Below are 23,505 nucleotides of genomic sequence, written 5' to 3'. Positions count from 1 at the left end.
CTTTATTAAAGTTCATCCCTGCTTTTAATGGGATTCGTGCGATAGGTACCGCTAGTGGAACTAGGACGGCTTTATTAAAGTTCATCCCTGCTTTTAATGGGATTCGTGCGATAGGTACCACTAGTGGAACTAGGACGGCTTTATTAAAGTTCATCCCTGCTTTTAATGGGATTCGTGTTGCTTAATCATTTGCTTACTGAATTGTATTTTGTGTACTGGGTTTTCTGTTGTCGTAGGAGCTGTTTTGTATTGCATCGATATTTGATTTTGTTTGATCTCTAGGTATCTTCTGATGTTTTTTAAACAGAGTTTTTGTAAGACTCATATACTTACCTGTACTGTCGCACAAAATTAAAAACATTTTATTAAAACTAATTGCATTGTTTTCTATTGTTGCTCATGCAGAAATTTTCGTCTATGATTTGCATAAGTACAAATACTTGAATGTGATTGGTCCGTTTAAAAAAAAAATTGTCAAGTTCAATAGACTATGATGAGGCATCTATGTACTTTCGTAATCTGTTTGAACTCACTGCGATATATTCTTGTACGATTGCGCGATGTCTAGGAATTGAATTCCTAGGTTCAAAGAAAGTTGAAATTAAAAAAAAAATGTTTGTGTTGAGAATTATAAGCGTTCAATATATTTTTCAAAATGTGTTAACTATTCCGATTAAATCAAAAACATGGTTAAAATTCGAAATAATCACAATGAGATTACATAGGTTACGAAAGTAATTCTCGCAGCTTTGTTTATCGAAGTGTAAACCAACGAGAACATTTCTATCATATCGATGAAAACATTATTGTTTGGAGAGACTATTAGAAATTTAGAAAATCAACGTTTTACAATGGAAATAAAATATGTTTCTTATTGCTAGGAAATATTTTCTATGTATTTAAAACGAGGTTCAACAGAGGTCAGTGTGCACCTTAAACAATGGAAAAAAGTAAAATCACAAAAATACTGAACTTAGAGGAAGATCAATTGGGAAAGTCCATAATCACATGGCAAAATCAAATAACAAAACGCATCAAAAACGAATGGACAAAAACTGTCATATTCCTGACTTGGTACAGGCATTTTCAAATGTAGATAATGGTGGATTAAACCTGGTTCTATAGCGCTAACCCTCTCACTTTAATGACAGTCTCATCAATTTCCGATATTTTTACATTGATGCGTTAAATAACCAGACACAATAATATAATAGTTAAAATATGGGTACACTTCAACATGATAGTCTGAAATCTCATTTTTGTAGATCTTGTACTGCTGATAATGTCTGTTTGTTTACAGTTTCTCTCAATCCTATACAGCTGGTGGACGTTTCGTCCCCGAGGGTATAACCAGCCCAGTAGTCAGCACTTCGGTGTTTACATGAGTATTAATTATATGGTCACTTTTATAAATTTACCGTTTGCTAAAGTATGAATTATTCGAAATACTTAGGAGTTTCTTATCCAAAGCATAGATTACTGTAGCCGTATTTGGCACAAATATTTTGGAATTCTAGGTTGTCAATGCTCTTCAATTTTGTACTTGTTAGGGCTTTCTAAATATTTTGCTCTGAGCGTCACTGATGAGCCTCGTGTAGACAGTACGCGCGTCTGGCGTATCAAATAATAAGCCGTGTACCCTTGATAACTAATTATATGTTCCAGAACACATGAAGGGTAAAATTCGTCAATTAATGTCCATTATTCCCCCAAGAAAACAACTGACAATTTCATTTATGATGACCTATTTGTAGGGGTTGTCTTGTTGACAAGTTTCTACTTATCTTTTATATTTTTCAAGATAATAGGCAAAAACAAAAACTAAAATGATAAATTTGTCATTTTATGGACAATAATTCCTACAAGGTGTAGACTGAATATTTTGGCCAATTTAACTTATTTGTAGATCTAAACTTGCTGATCTTTTTTTCCATTCAAAGTCCTATATACCTATCAAAGTGTTCATGATAAAAGGTACATACACACCAAATAAATGATAAAACCAAAACATCATATCCAAGACCAATATCTTCTATAGGGAGTAGGTTAATAAAATCGGAGCAGTATGACCAGGTTTTACATCAGCCATTAGATGTATGTTTCTCTCCTTATGTACTCCAATCTCATTCGGGAAAATGTAAATAAGACTTTATTTATATAAAACATTCATAAAACTGAAACGTTCAAAAGAGTTTAACATATTTACACCTCAATCACACATAAGTTAACAAACTCTACGATGAGATCTGCTGAGTTCCTGTTGGTGTTTGTGCAGCAAATCGGTCAAGTATTGCAGATACCGCATTAAACTTCTCTGTATTTCCTAAGAATTTCCACATCAATAACAAGATAGTGTACGCCTCTTCGGTATTAACTTTTTCACTTATTGCCTGTGTTTCCATGGCAATTTCGTCTAGTCGTAGGGCACACAAAGACTCAGATGATGTAGTCATAATAAAACTTTGAACAAGAGATCTGTATATTTTGAATATATGATGCAAATTGAAATCCTCTGGATCTATTGTACACGGGAAGTCTTGTTGAATAGTTCCAAATTGGTTGATATGGATGAAAACCTGTCTCGCCTTCACGAGGAATGCTACTGCCTTCTTCTTTCGGTGTTTTAGTGAAAGGTAAATGTAGAAGTCATAGCAAAGTGAACAGAGACTTTCAGCTAAAGGCCTCGGAATCAAAAGGTCTCCATATCGATCAGCAGTTTCAGTCCCAACGATTTCGTGAAGCGGCATGGGACTGTGGAGCAAGCTTAGTTCTGCAGCTAGAGCTGTTCCAAGAGTTTCGTCGGCATGGACACATAACCACCATTGTTTGGTCAATCCAAAGCTGTTTGTCACTTCCGTAACGAAAGCTACAAACGGAATGTTATCTTCACATGTACTTACTAACAATCTATCCTCGTGGGCCTCTTGTATAATTTCTATCGCTACATCGAAACTATTACGTTCTATATATTTTGCGGCTTGCTTAATTTTAGCTGGTACCAATGCAAAGATAACCGAATGTCGGACACTTTTATGTTCATGAAAGTCCTCGATGTCCATACGTATATCTTGATAGATCTCATCTGCGTTTGTAACCATATTCTGGTAGGCTATGCTGTACAAGGCTATTAGAGGATTAGTCCGAAGATTCTGTAGCTTCCCAAGAACTCCCTGTAATTGTTCCTGTGAGAGATGGTCTATCATATTATTTGATGAAATGAAGTAATTTGGTATATTTCCATTGTCTATCTGTCTAGTTAAAGTGTCAATTAAATACAAAATACATCCGCTTACTCTGGATGACCAATACTGTTGTGGAACTTGTTCGCAACATGAGAAAAACACGCTTTTTAAATGAGCAGATTCGATTGATTCGTCTCCCATCAAGGTATGGCTCACCAATGCTTTGAAAACTATAAAACAGTATCTCTGTTCTTTGGATAGTGCTTCATTTGCAAGTCGTCGTTCCGCAACACCGAAACAGATTTGAAATTCTATATCAGGTTTGGGGCTGTTGGAGTGTGGATTACCAATATAATAAACACCTTCACTTACAATGGATTCTATAAGGTCTGGTGATGGCCAGTTTGCATCTCTAGAACGTGACCGCCAGGCCATGGCTCCTTCTGGCCAAAACGGGCTATATATACCAGAATATTTCTTGGAAAATAAATGAACAATCATCGGGTTTTGATTTGCATATTGGTCTTTGATTCGCTTTGTTACACTAGAATCTTCGAACTTGTCATGTGTGTTAGGAATGTAGTAGGTCCTTCCACCTTCGGCTTTTCTTTTAAATCCCCACGTATCTGGATATCGAGCTAAAAGCCTTGCATATCCTGAATGAGTACTTCTAGTACAAACAGTGACGTCAGATTGGTCAATAGTTCCAGTGTTCTCAAAGTTCTGAGGATATGCTATGCAAATGGTCAGTGAGCATATAATTCCAACGTCCACCCAGAATCCAAAACAATCATCCTCAGGTTTTCCGTCAAGTGTAACAAAAAATCCTTCGACTACATCTCCGATTGCTTTTAATTGAAATGAACTATTGGAACCCCCTACAAAGTCGTCACTTGACGATTCAAGCGCAAAAGCCTGATGGCACATACTATCTGCATACTTGATTGTAGCTTTAATGGGAATAAACTGTTTTACAAGAAATGTAAAATGAACTGCAGGTATTTCACTCCAAGGATCAATGTAGTCCTCAAGAAACATATCTTCATGAGCAGTTTCTATAAAAAAAAACACAAAAAAAAACAAGATAAGCAGTCACAAAAAAAATGCAATGCAGTACATGTGCAAGTGGAATTTATAGAAGTAGTTATAAGGAACTTATATCAACAAGACATGAACACAGCGAATTAGAAATCTTTCAATTTTCAAATCAATTTTCAGTAACCGCAAAAACAACTGCAATACAATTGACAGTGCAATAGTTAGCATACCGTGCGTACTGCTCACTGAACATAATTACCCAAACGCATTTATGCACCGGTCCCAAGTCAGGAGCCTCTGGCCTTTTTAAGTGTTGTATGTTGTTTTTTTAATTAAGTTCATTTAAATGTTCATGAGTTAAGTATGACGTCCATTTTCTCTGAACTAATACACATTAGGGGACAGCGGAAGCCCGCCACCAGGTGCAGGATTATAGAAGACCCAATGGTGGCCTTCTGCTCTTTGGTAAGGTTGTTGTCTCTTTGGCATGTTCCCCATTTCCATTCTCAATTTTATACTTCGTTTTATTTACGTGTTTAGCAAAGAAAGGAAATTTTAGTAAAACTATAATTTTTTGAATTGTTAATGTTCACTTGGCAGTTTATTGTTATGATGTGTATATTGTCTGTGTTAATATTATTCTCTGTCGTTGAATATGTCGGGGTTAATGAGTGGATATCTAAAGGGAAATCACACTATTTAAACTACTAATAATAATTCATTGAAATTTTGCATTTAGACAGATCATACTTATTTCAATATTTTAGGCGGAAAAAAAATTTGGGTCACCGATGTTGTTTTCGAGATATGACGTCATCAAAAAGTAAAGAATTGCGTTATACCGTAATATAGAAATAGCGCTCGGAAATGCTAAAAGAAGGCAAAATTATTGAAAAACGATGTTTAACTGGTTGAACTAAAACAGTCAATTGTAACTGTTATCTTATACACATTTATTTTTCTCAGTTTCCTTATTTTGTAAGGCCTTTTTACATTTCCCGCCATTTTTAATTGCCTTTATTATAGATTTTTCTTGAAATAAAAATAAATCTACTAATGTTTTTTCCTTCAAACTTCTGCATAAGTTGTAGCTTCAGGGGAGATTTTAAAAGCATAAATAAAAAAGGGGGGTCACCGATGTTTTAAATCCGCTACAACAGAAATAATCTTATTATCGATTTATGGCGGGAATTATAACTTTTTCTCTTAACGTTATAGAACGACGTTGCTGGCATAGCAGCATTTCTTGCAATACTTGGAACTATTGGGTTAAACCTTTTCACTAAAAATGTAATAACATTTTTTCAAGGTATTTTGATTATTCATTGCTAAAAACATAAAGTAACAGTTAATTATAAAGTAATTGTCAAAGTTGAAGTCATCTAAAAAAAATAATTGCATTTGTTGTATAGGAAAAACGAATGTGTGCCTCATGCCGTATTAAAGAAAAAAATTATGGCTTGCAGATCAAGAACCTTCTACTCCGGAAAATTGAGGGTATCTGGGCTGAAAAGTAACACGTTCCATTTAGACTACAAACAGAATAAATTCACTAACCTGTCCATTTGCACCGGGATTTAAAACCTGAAATGCCGTGCTTAAATAGCCACAAACTCGGCACTTTATAAACGGACAATTTTAGTAAAGTTGGTTAAATCATGTCAGTACCGAAGTTCTGACTTACATCTGAACTATTATTACTAGTTTTTTGTTTGTTTTTCCCCCATTGTTTTCTTGATTTTTGCAAAACTTTCAGTGGCAAATATTACATGAACATCAGCACAAAACATTTGTCTATATGAGTCGAATATTCTTTCACCAGACGGACCATTAATGTGTTTGTTACAGTTTAGCAGTACTCTGTGAGACATGTATATAACTCAACATTAATACATGCGTGTGTGTGTGTGTGTTAAATATTTCTCTTGTTAGAGACTTGTAATGCCAAATGTATCGAACGTGTTGAATTTTTATACGACTGGTTACGGGACGTATGATGGTATACCTCTGTCCGTTCGTCCGTCGTCAATATGTCGGACATTAACTGAAAAACGCTTTAACCATTTGGCATTAAACTTTGCGGGATTATTTATATCTATTGACGTGAGCTCCCTTTCGTTTTTTTATGAATTTTGATTTTACGTTTCCGAGTTACAGGGTTTTATTCATTAAAAAAGGGGGAATTTTCAAGTTTTCGGACAATTATAACTCAATAACGCTTTCACCAATTCTCATACAACTTTGCTAAATTGTTTATACATTTATCTGTTGATGTAAATTCCTTTTTGATTTTCATAAATTTCTAATATGGCATTAAGGAGTAATGAATCTTTCTGAAATTGTACCACAAGGTTCAATATCACAAATGAAAGGTTGAAATTGAGTTTGGGGGTACATGTAATTGCTCCAAACGATCAGGAACTAGGGGCCAAACACAAACATTTTTCTAAGTTTACTATTTTACAATAACTTGTGTTTAAGTGTATGGATCTATCTAAAATTGTACTACAAGGTTTCATACCACAAAGGGAAGGCTGTGATTGAGTTTGAGGGTAATTACTCTAAGAGGGGTGGGGGTGGCGTTTCATATTTTTTTCTGCAAATTTTTCGAAATATCTCAAGAGGAAATCTCAAAATGCACAGTATTGCACAACATATTTTAATACCTTTGACCACATTTATTTTGTGTCAGAAACCTATATTATGTCAAAAATTTGATCACAATCAAAATTTAGACCGTATCAAGCTTGAATATAGTATCCAAATTTGCCCCATCTGTTCAGGGTTCAGAGGCGTTAGATATCATTAAGGAACATTTGGGAAAGATGGACGACACTTGGATCATTTCTGTCGTCAAATGTGAAATAAATAACGTTTTCAAATAGCACTTCACATATGTATGTCCAGTGGCAAGTTTAATGCATATTCAGAACTAGAACATATGAATTTTAACTCTGCATTGTAAAAACCCGACAGGCTAAGCCGGATAAATACTAATATGAAATGAGATGTTTGATGAATTATTTATACATGTAGTATAGAAGACTATAGTTATGAAGTTTCATGCATGTGATATGAGAAAACTGGAAATTGAAATTCATTGTTCTTATTTACAACCCTCTGTTGGACAGAAAACTACAAATTACAGATCCGGAAGCTGTACGCTAACATGCTGTTGCTTATGGTCTATTAGTATCCCCCCACCCCCGAAAATATACGCTGAACCCTACATACCGCATCAAGGCGATATGCTGCCAAAGTTGTGACATTTCATGACCACTTTCGGCTATTTTTTTTGCCATACATTTTGTCCGTTTCGAGTAGCATTTTCATTTTTGCACTTAAGGTCAAGATCAGTAAATGACCCGTCCATAGAATTTATTTAAATTGAGAATTCAATTAGATATTGAACATATAAATAAGAAAATAAAACCAGGTGCTCCGCAGGGCGCAGCTTTATACGACCGCAGAGGTCGAACCCTGAACAGTTGGGGCAAGTATGGACAAAACATTCAAGCATGATACAGCTCTGAATTTGGATTGTGATCAAATTTTTGACATTACATGGGTTTTTTTTACACAAAACAAATGCCAAGATTTTACAAATCAATTAAAGATTTCTTCTTCAAACTTTTTAAATCTAAAATTAAATAGTTGACACAGCATAGGTTTCTGACACAGAATGAATGTGGTCTAATGAACTTAAAAGGTTTTTTTTGCCTTTGAGCAAATCACTATGCTGTTGAATATTAATCCTCTCAAAAAAATGTTTGAAGAAATTTTCTTTTTATTTATGAAATCTGAAATGAGAAAAATTTAACCCCCCCCCCCCCTTTTTTTTCACATCCCCGTTTCCCTTTTTCAAAACTGATATCAATTCAAATTTCTAATGGAGTTTGCAACAATAACTACTCATTTAAATACATCATAAAATATTAAGATGTAAAAAAACTGCTTGTTATCACTGAATGGTAAAGATTATTTAAATTTATCAGTTGGTAGTAAAAAGTGTATATACATTGTATATTGTATATAACAAAGATTTAAGTTGATTCTGGACAAAGAAAGATAACTCCAATTAAAAAAAATTCTTGCTATTGCACAAATAGGATATTTCTTGCTTACTATTCTGGACAAAGAAAGATAACTCTAATTAAAAAAAAATTTGCTATTTCACAATATTGTGCAATTAGATATTTCTTGCCATTGCACAATACTGTGCAATTGAAAAGACTTGCTATTGCACAATACTTAATATAATAATTTTAGATCCTGATTTGGACCAACTTGAAAACTGGGCCCATAATCAAAAATCTAAGTACATGTTTAGATTCAGCATATCAAAGAGGCCCAAGAATTCAATTTTTGTTAAAATCAAACTTAGTTTAATTTTGGACCCTTTGGACTTTAATGTAGAATTTGAAATTTGAAAACAGGACCAAAAATGAAGAATCTACATACACAGTTAGATTTGGCATATCAAAGAACCCCAAGGATTCAATTTTTGATGAAATCAAACAAAGTTTAATTTTGGACCCTTTGGACCTTAATGTAGACCAATTTGAAAACTGGACCAAAAAAACTTCAATAATCAAGAATCTAAGTACATTTTTAGATTCAACATATCAAAGAACCCAACCGATTCATTTTTTGTCAAAATCAAACTAAGTTTAATTTTGGACCCTTTGGACCTTAATGTAGACCAATTTGAAAACGGGACCAAAAGTTGAGAATCTACATATACAGTTAGATTCGGCATATCAAAGAACCCCAATTATTCAATTTTGATGAAATCAAACAAAGTTTAATTTTGGACCCTTTGGGCCCCTTTTTCCTAAACTGTTGGGACCAAAACTCCCAAAATCAATACCAACCTTCCTTTTATGGTCATAAGCCTTGTGTTTAAATTTCATAGATTTGTATTTACTTATACTAACATTATAGTGCGAAAACCAAGAAAAATGCTTATTTGGGTCCCTTTTTGGCCCCTAATTCCTAATCTGTTGGGTCCTAAACTCCCAAAATAAATACCAACCTTCCTTTTGTGGTCATAAACATTGTGTTTAAATTTCATAGATTTCCATTTACTTAACCTAAGGTTATTGTGCAAAAACCAAGAAAAATGCTTATTTGGGCCCTTTATTGGCCCCTTATTCCTAAACTATTGAAACCAAAACTCCCAAAATCAATCCCAATCTTTCTTTTGTGGTCATAAACCTTGTGTCAAAATTTCATAGATTTCTATTAACTTAAACTAAAGTTATGGTGCGAAAACCAAGAAAATGCTTATTTGGGCCCTTTTTGGCCCCTTATTCCTAAAATGTTGGGACCAAAACTCCCAAAATCAATACCAACCTTCCTTTTATGGTCATAAACCTTGTGTTAAAATTTCATAGATTTCTATTCACTTTTACTAAAGTTAGAGTGCGAAAACTAAAAGTATTCGGACGCCGGACGACGACGACGACGACGACGACGACGACGACGACGACGACGACGACGCAGACGCCAACGTGATAGCAATATACGACGAAAATTTTTTCAAAATTTGCGGTCGTATAAAAAGTATATGTCACCGACGTTCTTAGTGTTGATTATGCATGATGATTATGTGTTTTGTATTGTTAGATCCTTTTTATCATGATAATGGTCTGGATAGAGGGTCATGCATTTACTAATGTTTATTTTGTGTTACCAATATTTTTTATTCTTTATATTTCAGCACCTCATCATTCTCTAATCATTGGGGTTTTTTTTGCTTTTTATTCTGCAGTATTTGCACATTATTTTGTATTCCGTAAACTCCAATGCAATCAAGAAACTCGCTAGTACAACATATTAGTTGTAAAACATATGATTTGTCCATTATCATTTCTTCTGCTTTAGTGGAATGTCCCTTCGAGCGGCTCGCTATTTCATAAATTAGCAACCTTTACGACGGACTCGAAAACGGCGACGTCATAATACAGTCACGACACTATAGCGGCGCCGAGAGCGATGCGTATAAACAATAGTGTGATTTCCCTTTAATCGGTTAAGGATGTTCGCTACTCTGTTTTAAAATAACTAGCATTTTAAATTAAAGACTGTAACAAATTGATTGAATATAAATAAAGAAACTGGAAAAGCAGAAAAAAATAATGTGTCCGTGTTCTTGTGTTGGAGATATAAATAAGTCATTGATTAATTCTTTCTAGATTTTCATTCATCTAACATTGGCACATATTTTCTTTCAAAACTATGAAAAAATATCAAGGATATTAAAAGATGTTCAAAGATGATATTTTAAACTATAAGTAATCAAATTATAATGGTAAAAGAGGCGGGGGTTATTGGGCGAATATCTGGCAAAAACAATTAAAAAAATTAGAGGATCGAACATCCTTAAACTTCAGAAATAAAGCATACCTTCTAAATTTGGAAGACTTGGCATTATATTATACAGATCAATAGATGTATATTCATCATCCTGGAATTCAGATTCTGAAATAAAATAACATTCGTTGTACATCTCGATATGTATTTAAGAAATAATCATAAAGATATAATTACATTAGATGTATGTTTCGTTATAATACGTTATTCTGATTGGCTAACTAGCAATCTCGAGACATTCCTTAATCAATTGCATTACACAATGCAACTTTTCATTCATGATAACACGAGGTCCCACAATAAAGTGCACAGGTAAATGAAATAAAACCTTGATAAAAGGCGTGTTTTCATGATCCTATAGGTAAAAATGTAATTATAAGTATTGAATGCTTTTTTTGTAACTTTATAGGGGTGTAAAAGCGTTGACCGTGCGCACATTTTAGTATGAAGCGCTTCCGCGCTTCATACAAAATGTACTTCGGTCAACGCCTTTACACCCCTATAAAGTTACAAAAAAGAGCATTCAATTCTTAAATGATGATCGTTTGATTGATATGTTACTATCCAAAGAAATTGTCAGTTATAACATGTTTATTTTTACGTTAACATGTTGATATAATATCAACTTAAAAAGTGATTTGTTGTAGAACGACTGAACTGATTTCTTAAAATGCTAGCAAGCTCCATTTCTTAGAAAGACTTTTATATAACCCTACGCTCAGCATACGCTTACATGATATATTAACTCAAAGCCGACCAGTCTTTTCTGATACTCAGTTAATAACGCGTGTTCATCGAAGCCGAAACACCAATTCAGGACTTTTGAACAGAGCCGGGGATCGAACCTATTGAAATGCATTCGGTTGTAAAACATTGAAATGTGCAGTTTCTGTTCAAACAACGATCAGAGATTACAGTTCCCAAATTTACCAAATTTACATATTCAATCAAGTGTTTTAAAATATCACACAAACAACAAGTGTCTTCAATGCAGTTGAAATTGCGTACCTGCTAAAAATCAACATAATGAAGCTACAGACCAAATGTAAACGCATTCCCTTTCCCTTTCATATCAGCTAAGAAAAGAAAACGAAGAAAGATCTACCTATATAGACATGAAAATGTGAAAAAAAGTCAGGTGAGACAACCAACGACCAAATTTATAACAAATCAATTTATGAAAGAAAAAAAAAGATAGACGTGAACCAACGACAACCTTGCTTCCAACAGTTACTTTGTCAAACCATTCCCGATTTATATTTTTACAGGTTTTCTTGCAATGTTATGTTATCTGAATGTCCAAGGCTATGGGATGGTTGCTTACAGATATGCTAAACCCCGTCCACTATTATTTGTGTGGCTATAAAAGATGTGGAGCCTGTGCTTCAGTACTTCGTAAAATAAACATATATGCTACCGAATTCACAGCGCATGAGCAATTATATAATCATTTTTTAAATTTTACAGCAAAGAAATACTCTTTAAATATCTTTCATTTTGGATGACTTTTAAGTATTTTTAATAAAATTCATAAAACTATTGGTGGAAAAACATCAAGTAAGAGGAAGTTGAAACCTCCTTAAGTTGATATGTAAAATCTGTTGTATGTTCCCAATATAAAGTGGAAAACACTTATTTCCAGTGCATACGAAAAGCACATTAAAAGGATTAAATAACAGCACTTATGAACTTTATTTAATATTTCCTTGTTTTCGTATACACACATAGCAAATTTCGGATACGTTCATGATGATAGATATCTATATTATCATTTTTTGTGACTTAAATCATACATAAATCAATTCACTTCATTGTATGTGTAAATTGAAAATTAATATTATAAAGTTTTGATTGTTTTCATTTCAGGCAGCTTCCAAAAAAATATTGAAAACTGAAATTGTGTACCGTAAGTACCAATGTTTTTTTTTGTGTTTTTTTTTATACATTCTCAAGTATTTCAATTAAAAATGATATGCAACTTATTTTTAGTTGCTCGCAATAACTCGCAATAACTGATTCTTCATGATGAAATTTAAAGATTGGGTTATCTGCCAATTTCGTCAGTTTTAGTTGTAGTCGTCAAACAATTAAAGCGGCATAACTCCGATCTTATGATACTATAAGCTTGCCGATGTCTTAAGACGGGTCCTTATACGTGCATGCTCCGGACTTTCATGATACTTTACACCGAAGGCTTCGTGTCTAACAAAATCTTGCAAATAAATAAAACTGATGACATCGTTTTCAACGAACACTTTAATGAGTCTTCATAAATACCACTCATGCAATAACTCATTAAGGGGAACCTATGTAGCCTATTGCAAGGTATAATTTCTTTCACTATCCATATTACCTCATTTTCTAATAGAAGTCCAATTACCTGCCCCACATTTCGGTTCACCCCTGTTACAGGACATGCCTTTTAAATTCATTGTTAAGTTGTTCTCCTCTGGGAACATGCACGAACTATTTGCTCATAGACGTCAATATTACAACTGTCAACTTAAATCATAATACGTATATTAACCTAAACTTTCTTGAAAATCTTCATAAGAACTACAGATATGTATAATAACGAATCTAGTGAAGACAAAGGTACCTTAAAAGTGTTTTCAGAATCGTGTGAGGGAATCGTCGCCTAAGTGACTCCAAACTTCGTTATGAAAATACAAGTATGCATGCAATAGTGGAGCAAACATTTTGTTTTTATATGTACAATCTTACAATGCATGACAAAAGATTAAAACATATTTCATATTTTGCAATTATTTCTTGCATTTGCAATGTAAATGCTTACCTTTCTGAGGTATTGGTCTCATGCTGACATAATGAAGTTCTCCCACGTGACCTAGATACAGTGGATCTTGTTTTGCAGAATCTTTTAACAGGGGATGTAAAGTGGTCCATTTCTTTTCGTCCTCTCCATTTATAATTGTTATATTTCTATTTGTTACCTGTAAAAGAAGTGTAAACAGTATTTTAATTTATCTTACCTCCTATACATTTCCAGGAATATGATTGGTTAAAAGAGTCCGCGTGCAAACCGTGTATATTTGATATTAGGTTAGTAGGGAGGCGGGGCTTATCTCATACACGGTTAGTAGTGGAGTTACGTCCCTTTATATGCCTTATTAGGTAAGAATGGGGCGGGGCTTATTTCATACACGTTGAGTAATGGTGTTATGTCCCTTTATAAAAAACAAAACGGTACTGAGAAAAAATCTTAAAAGTTCCAACAGACGAAGAAATTGATCATTAAGATTGAAATAAATTCATAAAACACATTTAAACCTTACAAGTCGTTATTGTTTGCATAACGATAGGATCAATGGAAGTATTTTCTTAGTGCTAACAGTATTGAAGACTTGCTCATTTTGAGAATCACTAGTCTTAATTTCACACGTTAAGATAGTCGGTAAGATAAATTCGTTACATAGTGTGCTAGTGACGTAATACGGTATATATGGGGTCAGTAAATTCCATATGGGGATTCGAGCTTCGCTCTCACCCCATATGGAATTTACTGACCCCATATATACCGTATTAGGTCACTAGCACACTATGTAACTAATAATATCAAACCATAAAAACATTCACTGAGCTAATTTCTTGGAGTATCTGATATTCAACCTATTCAACTAATAAATAAAAAGTTTAATGAGGAAGTTTAACATATTTGAAGAAAAAAACGGTAAAGGCGGTCATTTGTGTGTTGTAAATTATTCTTGTCTTCTTTGATAGTTTATGTGATCAACCAGCATTCTCACCTTACTTTGAAATAATACGAAAAAAAAGTTTATATAAAAAATACCGAACTACAAGGTAAGGAGAATTCCATAAAAACCGCACTACAAGGTAAGGAGAATCCATAAAAACCGACAAAATCAAATGTTATAAAAAAACGGAACGAGTGAAAAAAACAACAGTAATATTCCTGTTTTGGTACAGGTAATTTACAACGAAAAGGGTTGGTAAAACCTGGTTTTATAGCAAGATAAATTAAGTTCGTACCTACAGGAAAGTGGCAAGAAAGTAGCGGGTTATTTTAAAATGTGCACCTCATTTAACGTTATTTCGAAAATGCAGAAAATATATTAGTCATTCCTTACAATTCAATTCTAAATTTGATTTTACGTGAATCATAAGAAAACGTTACTGTCACATGACAAAATTATGGCTATTAGCTGATAGACGAAAAACTGTCTGCCAATTAGACTACGCGTTACATCCAAAATTAAATTATATAATAATAAACCTACATTTGTTATTGCATGTAACATGAGATGATCTCCCCACTGTCCTTCTTGACTAATCCTGGACAAATACTCTTCCCATGACTCAGCATCAAGGAAAAGACAGAAAGGTGTGCCGTCTTCACTGTTCGGGTTACACTCCAGGAACTTGGTACATGCTTGTCGAAGAGCAAAAGGACTGGTATGACAATCATCTAGAAGTTCAAGTTGATCAATGACAGCAGCAAACATACAGTTTCCGTCGGGTACAACATTCCTGATCTCAAAACCTTTCTGACGACCTGTTTTGATCATTGCTCTTAACAACTTCATGAAGTTTCCATCGCAATCTTTACGACCACACCCTGAAACGGAATAATTGTTTGGATTGAGTTTCGAGACGGAAAAGTTAAATAGATATATATATAAGGGCTTGTTTAAGCAAAAAGTTCAATAGAAACATCAAATAACTTACTAAACCGAAAAACTGAAATTCGAATAGCAAATGGCTTAATTACTGAATCGAAAAGTTAAATAGAAAAAGTAAATGGCTCACAGAATCGAAAAATTAAATACGAATATCAAATGGCTTACTGAAACGCGCGTCTGGTGCAAATACAAAATTTCAATCCTGGTAACTATGATGAGTTTATTTACAACCACTGGGTCGATGCCACTGCTGGTGGAATTTTTATTCCCCGAGGGTATCACCAGCCCACTAGTCAGTACTTCTGTGCTGGCATGAATTGTCATTGATATAGTCATAATTATAAATTAACTGTTTACAAAATTTCTTTAATACTAAGGTTTTTCTACCACAGGAACATCCAAGCTGTATTTGGCGAAACTTTTAGGAATTTTTAGTCTCCAATGCTCTCCGACTTTGTACTTTATTTAGCCTTTTTAACCTTTTGTATTCGAGCGTCACTGATGAGTCTTTAGTAGATGAAACGCGCGTCTGGCGCAAATACAAAACTTCATTACTGAATCGAAAAGTTAAATACTAGTATCTATAAAGTTCAGTGTACTAGTAGATTGGAAACAAATACTATAGAAGATATTAGAAAAACATTATTTAGCCTTCCCTCCCTAATTGTCTTACTTTAAGAAAAGGGATCTCGTTTACAAATATTTTCAGAATTACAATAGGGTTAGTTTTTTCTGGTCAACATTGAAGCACGGTAAATCCACGGAAAATTCACCCCATGATATACAATTGTTACCTGTACACGTGTGTTTATATTCTCCCTGTGAGGACTGTCTTCTAGTGTGTGACCTTTTCTCCTTTGGCTTATTAACTACTGAAGAGTTGATATTGTCTTTTTGGAGCTTTGTGGGTTCAGTTTTACGTTGCTTTTCTGTGAAAGGCATTAATATAGTCATTTTTATTTAGTAAATCCTAAAATAATAATGAAATAGCAAACGTTATAAACAATACACGTAAAATAAAAATATCAAGGTCTTGAGATTGCACGCGAACCTTAGTTTGTTCCCATAAAATCAATCTTCGACTTAAATATTTCATTCTGTAATTGTATTGGGTGTTAAAGCGTTGACCGAAGCACATTTGTATTTAGCGCAGAAGCAGAATTGCATCATAAGTATAAGTGTGCGCAGAATCAACGCTTCCGCAACCCTATAAAATTATTATTTCGGTTCTCATACAGCATTGGCCTTCAAATATTCGGCTTTGAGCGTTACTGATCATATTGAAGGCAAATCCAGAAAAGCGCATGCAATTTATAAAGTGTTTCATTTTTTATAATTACATTTTGCTACAACCATGAAATGACGAGTTATATCAATTTTTATGTTTGTTCCAAAGCATTGTTGTGAAGTTGTCATAGGAAAACATGCGTTCATGTCAGATGATGGTTGCATTTTATAGGGAAATTAAATCAAATTTCGGAACGCCTCTTGGTTGTTGTCATACTAGTACCTTAAAAGAGCTGTATAATGTTGTTAATTCAATGAATCTGAATTCTTCATTCAGTACATGCATGTTTATCAAACTTTTCTTTTCTGTACACATGCATTCATATTTAATGAAATAACATCATACATACAACAGCTTTGTACAGAAATGTCGTTTGATTCATGGCAAGGTTTATGCCAGATCTTACCAGTACTTGAATGAGATTTCTCACCGTCGATTTCCAAATCGTCGTCATCATTATCTATTCCCGTAATACGGTTTAATTTGGTGTCCTTCAGTCTCATTTCGAATATTGTTTGACCTTGAAATAAGAAGAATACGATTTAACAAACGTAATTTGGTTTAATTTGTCATTGCAAGCTAGTAAACAATGAAAAGAATGTATTTTGGTTCAAATTTGACATTGAAAGTTCGAAAAGTTGCTTCAAACTTGAACTTGAAGTCATGAGGAAATAAATGTATCAAATAGTATGCATTCTTATGTTCACTGATATTTTATTCTAGCAAATAACACGGTAAACAATAGCATACGTTACCTTCTGACCGAAGACCCACGGAGTTGAACGTTGTCCGAAAAGGATTATATTGTGTCATCAGTGGTTTTGTTTGTTGACTTTGAAGACTCCGTTGTTCTAAACTGTGATTGTTTGGTTTTATTTCTTGACTTGGAAGACTCCCCTGTCCGAAATTTTCTTTGTTGGGTCTTATTTCTTGACTTTGAAAACTCCCTTTTTCTATACTTTGATTGTTTCGTTTTATTTCTTGACGTTGAAAACTGTCTTGTTCTAAAAAATGGTTGCTTGGTTTTATTTCTTGACTTTGAAGACTTCTCTGTTCTAAGCTTTGATTATTTGGTTTTGTTTCTTGACTTTGAAGACTCCTTTGTTCTAAAAGGTAATTGTTTGGTTTTATTTCTCGACTCTGAACATTCTCTTGTTCTAAAGTGTGATTTTTTCGTTTTATTTCTTGACTTTGAAGACTCTCTTTTTCTAAAATATGATTGTTTGGTTTTATTTCTTGACTTTGAAGACTCCTTTGTTCTAAAGGGTGATTGTTCGGTTTTATTTCTCGACTTTGAACATTCTCTTGTTCTAAAGTGTGATTGTTTGACGATTTATGTACATCTGGTTTACAGAAAAAGTCGGACATACTAGGCATATACTCTGTTGTGCTTTTTTCAACTTCTTCATTAGGGTGGCTATTTAATTTGATTTTTCTTTGAATTTCGTCATCGTTAAATTCAGAAAAATCGGCTTGACAGACTTTTGCTTTGGATGTCACGGTTTTCTCAAGTTCTACTAATGATGTTGCATCACCCTTACGGCCCTCTTCTATTGTAGCCTGTGTTTTACTGGTATTGAGTTTGAGTTCAAAGCTTAGTGTTATAGTGTCAGATGTCTTTGACTCGTTAAACCTATGATCCTCAGTCACATGGCCATATGTATCTGCTTGTTGTACAGAAGATGGTGATGCTTCTGTCTTTCGATTGTAACTTATGGTCGTTGTATTCTTCTGTTGAATACCAGATCTTTGGTTGTCAGATGCATTAACAATTTCAGTATCATTCGTAGTTGCAGTACACTGTTTTGGCGCTAAATCAACATTTCCTCTCTTTGAGTTGTCATACTGATCCATGGGTTGACGGTCATCTATATCCCTTGTTTGTATGAAAGTTTCTGTTGATGGATTTTTTCTTTCGGTATCATTGTTCTGTTCGTTTGTTTGTACGTTTGTGAATTTATTAATCGGTAAATGATTCTGACCTAATGGTGTGAACTTATTTTTACAAGTTAAAAATTCACCAAAGTTAGTGTGGTCCTCTTCGTCTTCATCAGAACAATTATTGAAAAAAAATCTGCTTGCCGCTGGTTTTGTCTCGTCTGCCACGAAAGAAGGATGTGTTTGAAGATTCTGGTAGCCAGCAGGGTTTTTACTTTTCAAGTCATTCTTAAAAGTGAGAGAGACAAATCTTTCATCGTCCATTTCGTCAACTGATCCATTTTCAAATGATAATGTCGAAGTAGTACTGTCTGTGCTACTTAACCAATAGTTATCTTTACTTTCAGGTTGCCATTTTCGATATAGTGGATGCGCAGAAGTGTCATTGTTTGTCTGCAAATTGTTCCAACAATGAGAAGATTCATTTTCAAAATTATTATGTTCTTCGTGATTACCTTCGTCATTGGGCAACTTATTAACTCTATTTTTCCTTAAAGAATGTTGTTGTATACGGTTTATATGTGTCAGATGGTTAATTGGAGGTTCATCTTCATCGCTACAACTGTCAACATTTTCATCGCCGTTCGGAAAGAAACCAGAGGATCTTTTGAAGTTCTCTGATGTAACAGGTCGGACATTATTAACAACTTTGAGATCATTCTTTGAGTCGCCGACATCATCGGTGTAATTGATTCTATCTGCAGTTTTAATGTTGTTTTTGAAGAACGGTGTTTGATTTTTATACTGAATGGGTGTCCTCTGACTCCTGTGTGACCTTGGTCGATTTTCGTTGATGTTGTTTACAAATGTTAGATGTTTTCCTTGGTTATAATCCTCATCACTACTATCAGATAACAATCCATTGTCAAAGAACGGAATCCTGTTTTTATTCGGTAACGTTTCTCTGTGTACTTGGTGATGACGTTGAATATTGTCCATTATTTTGCTTTTTCGTCAATACTGTTAACCTTTATCCATGTTTTATGTGCAATCTTTTCTATATCCTATAACCACATTAGATGAAATTACATTGTATTCGTATTTAACTTTGAATTGATAAGTTTAAATAAATCATTTAAATAAAAAGTGATGTCAGGAATACATCTGATTCAATGAAACAGCAACCTTGCGACACACATAAAATAAGACATATAAAGGGCACAATAAAGTCAGCAGTAGTATACCACTGTTTGAAACTCATAAATAGATTGAGAAAAATCAAATCCGGGTTACGAACTAAAACTAAGGGAAACGCGTCAAATATAACAGGAGAACAACGACACAACAGAAACATAAGTAAGCATTCAAGAATTCTCGCTACATTGAAGACCCATTGGTTGCCTTCGGCTGTTGTTTGCTCTATGGTCGGGTGGTTGTCGCTTTGACATATTCACCATTTCCTTTCTCAATTTTATTATTCAACAATGATACTGGACTGAAGAACATTTATAATCTAGGTTTTATCATATTTGAAATGCTAAAACCCAATATGTTTAGAATACAGACGATCGAAAATATTTACTGCAGTTTGTTAAAAAACAACTTCTTTAATATATTAAATTTCCACATATATGAAAACTACTTACATGCAACACCAATAGTTGAAACAATGCATACAATATTGTTTTTTCAAATTTAGTTACTGTTACTGTTTTAACATAATATATTTATTGTATGTATTTTTCTTATTGTACTGAATTATATAATTGCTGTCATCTTGAATTTTGTATATTGTACTTATTTGGATAGGATTATTTTAAGTTGTTGGTAAAAACAATATTTTATTATGAATAATACAAGTATATTTTATAAACACTTTCAAAATTAGGATTAAGAAACAAGCAGTTGTTATAATCACTTGATTATGTACATCCCATGGTAAATTAGTTTTGGTGGTGTCGGTAGTCAAGAATTGCCAGTCATGACCGATGGCAGAAATTTCCGAAAGAGAAAAAAATGTATCCTCTCTCTAACTCGATTGACATCAGTGACGCATGTCGATATATTCGTTCGTGTGGCTATTTCAACAATGTTAGAAAACATCCGTTTTATTGCGCTATTTAATTGTAATATGATCCGCCAGTGAGACAACCATCAACCACAGATTAAGAGGGCATTAACTGTCGAATGCATGGTCACCGATTAGACCCAAATTTTCATATTTTGTTCATTACATACTAAAACGCATTTCCAAATTATAAAAAGGTATAAAATAAACAATTTGCAATACATGGACTGGGTAATAGGTAACATTTTTATGTGTAATTATGACCAGACGTCATCTAATAACCATCGATGTGACCTCCGACGACTACCGGCGGTAATATAATAATAACCCGATATAAATAATAAAAAAAATATAGATATAAATAGGTTGTGAACTCGTGCAGGTGGATTTTCCAGATCTGGTTGATTACATAGTATAGTTTTCAAAATATATGGTAATCATTGTTTTATTGTGGATCGAATTAGTCCATGAAATAGTTTAATACCCTTGTTTCACTTTCAATGCTGGCATTCTTTTCCTTTTCACGCATAAGTTGTGTGTTACAGTAATCCATCTCTAGCGAAGGTGTTAAATTGAAGGTCACATGAAAACGGATTCACGCTTATACGCCAATGACTTTCGTGTTTAATTTTAATATTGTTCATTACAAGGGAAGGTGCGTTCAATGACACCCCCCTCCCCCTTGCAACTTGATGTACACATAATAGTTGGTTCCGTGGGTGTGCCATAGGGAGAATCTTTCCTCCCTATATACATGTATCATTGACTGAATAGAAGATAGAATTTCTATTGTCATATATTGAAATCGAAACTGAAAGTAAACTTTGACTCAGTGATAAATTACTATCATGTACTTTTCGATTTACACACAAAATATAAATTAATTAATTTTTATGAAAAAATAATGATATATAAAAGTAAAAAACAATACTTTACCAAATTTCTGGGCAAACATATAATAAAATCTTACATAATGTTTCCTTGTATAAAATGAAAGGAATGTTGAAACTAGAAATCCCTAGACAAGATTTGTTACTATTTTTAGTCATAAGGAAAAACACTAATGTTTAAATAAACGACTAAATACCAAAACTTACATACACACAAACGTACATGAAGTTAAATTTCCATTTTGAAAACATAGATTATTTAAATTTAATGTACAAAATTCTATTTATTATTTTACATTAATGTATTTGTGATGGGCAAATTTAAGCCTACAATTGGCAAACAGAAAATGCACTTTATTGTCATCAACTATATTCTCTACTTCAACTTGCTCAACGAGTCAATCCTTGGCTAGCTTAGATCGATGAGATAACCAGAGCGTTTGTTTTAGTTGCAGCATTTAAATTTTCAATTTTAAGGAAGCATTTGAATAAAAATAGAACTTTTGTCTAAGCTAGAATATTGTGTGGAAGCATAGTGTACATGTCGAACAGCCATAACTTTCAATGGGCCATCAAAAGCACGTAACTTAACCAAAACATTCAAAAAATCTCGATTCTTCAAAAATAATTAACACCATTATTTTTAGATGTTTATTAGAAAGAAAATAACAATTTACTTGTTATCGATGTAACAAGATTAGATAACAGCACAGAAAAAAAATAGTCGTAGAAGCCGAGATGAAATATTATTTGAGAAAGAGAGGCGAACAATAGAAAAGGGTCATCCAAACTCATAAGACTTAAATAAACTGACAATGCCTTTTGAAGGATGTGTGCGCAGTTTGCGTAGCAACTTGAAGAACTTGCGTAGAATCTTCAAGAGAATATTTGCTAACTATGATTTCCAATACAGAACAGTTCCAAAGAGCCAGCAACATGTGCAGCATCACCAACACCATTAAGACCAGGAGACGGAGTTATATATGTCAAGTCCTGAGGATGGACCCATGGAATGATTGCAGAATCGCCTTGACGTGGACACCACAATGAAAAAGAAATATATGACCAAAGGAAACTTGGAGACGAATGTAATGAACAGAATTTGGATGAAGAACATCGGGAGAAGCACAACAAGCAGCAGACAGTCTCAGATGGAAGGCTTCCATTAGCGCCCTTTGCGACACATGGCGCTAACGGGAGTTGTAAGTTGTAAGTAAGTTGAGTAGCCAATATATACATATACATAGTATGAACCACTAAATATTCAGGGGAACTGTTGTAGTGACATGCTTATTTACTGTTGACTCTCTTCAGAGCACACGGCTATGGGTTTTAAGGAATTTATAATGTCATTATTAAGAACTTTCTTGAAATATTACTTGTAAAAGTATTTTGATGTTGTCTCTTAGATTGTATTCATACATCTTTTAATTAGAATTACTTAATAAATTTCCTAATCGATACCAACATAATATCCTCCTTTTGATAAAATTGAAAAAGATTAGAAATCTACCAAGTTTAGATATAACTACAGCATTTGTTGTTTATTTTTGTGCATCCCAAGTATAAATTGACTCAGTAAATATGTGAAGTATCTTACAGGGTAAGCTTGGAAGATACTGCTTTCTTCTTTTAGGAAAGAGGATTAAATAGTCCCCATACTTCACTATCATTTAATAAAAACGGCTTCGCAGTGTTATTTAAACGTGAATACCTTAATTTTTTGATGTTAAAATTTACTTCCGAAAAACTTTCTTCAATTTATAAAAAGCTTTTAAGGATTTCTGATACAGTTTTGATAAATGAGCCAGATGAGCTTAGATATATACCGAGATACTTGTATTTTGAAAACCATTCTAGGTGTGTATGCTTAAATGTGAGTTTCTTAAATTCATATAACATGTCTGTCTGCTGTGGAGAAAATTTAAATCTTTGTTTTGTTTAGTGTTTAATGTGAACTGTTAAATTATGCTCATTTGCATGCATCTTGAAAATTGCACGGTTTCAAATTCAGGGATAATACAGTTTCCATTTGGTTCAATCATTGGTGAATGTAACTAAATGTCCAGTGGGAAGTATTTCATCCATACCTTGCGTATTTGTGACCTGTTTTATTTATATGCAG

At 33.6% G+C, this 23,505-nt stretch overlaps 1 protein-coding gene across 5 annotated transcripts; it reads right to left on the bottom strand.

Annotated features, from left to right (window-relative positions):
- Positions 1 to 2,133: 2,133 nt before the first annotated feature.
- On the bottom strand, positions 2,134 to 21,550 carry LOC139524612 (uncharacterized). Of its 5 annotated transcripts, none has more exons than XM_071319551.1 (8): positions 21,461 to 21,550; positions 17,300 to 19,486; positions 16,951 to 17,064; positions 16,051 to 16,185; positions 14,855 to 15,192; positions 13,393 to 13,549; positions 10,629 to 10,703; positions 2,134 to 4,237 (listed from the first exon to the last, which is right to left on the bottom strand). In XM_071319551.1, the coding sequence occupies exons 2-8, from the start codon at positions 19,419 to 19,421 to the stop codon at positions 2,235 to 2,237; spliced, it is 4,944 nt and encodes a 1,647-aa protein (XP_071175652.1). In that variant the 5' UTR covers positions 19,422 to 19,486; positions 21,461 to 21,550; the 3' UTR covers positions 2,134 to 2,234. The 5 variants fall into 5 exon arrangements, with proteins under 5 accessions (XP_071175652.1, XP_071175655.1, XP_071175653.1 ...); XM_071319554.1 differs by having other exon boundaries at positions 16,975 to 17,064; XM_071319552.1 differs by having other exon boundaries at positions 21,427 to 21,527.
- Positions 21,551 to 23,505: the final 1,955 nt, after the last annotated feature.

This window comes from Mytilus edulis, chromosome 5 (genome assembly GCF_963676685.1).
Source record: "Mytilus edulis chromosome 5, xbMytEdul2.2, whole genome shotgun sequence".
NCBI lineage: Eukaryota > Metazoa > Mollusca > Bivalvia > Mytilida > Mytilidae > Mytilus > Mytilus edulis.
The sequence above is the reverse complement of the archived record's forward strand: the minus strand, read 5'-3'. Positions and strand labels throughout refer to the sequence as shown.

Bases quoted from the DNA above. Each gene is read 5' to 3' on its own strand.
- LOC139524612 (XM_071319551.1), bottom strand. From the start codon at position 19,421: ATGGACAATATTCAACGTCATCACCAAGTACACAGAGAAACGTTACCG. The intron at 16,186-16,950 runs GTAAGATCTGGC...TGCCTTTCACAG, and splicing joins GAAATCTCATTCAAGTACTG to AAAAGCAACGTAAAACTGAA. The intron at 15,193-16,050 runs GTAACAATTGTA...ATTCCGTTTCAG, and splicing joins ATATAAACACACGTGTACAG to GGTGTGGTCGTAAAGATTGC.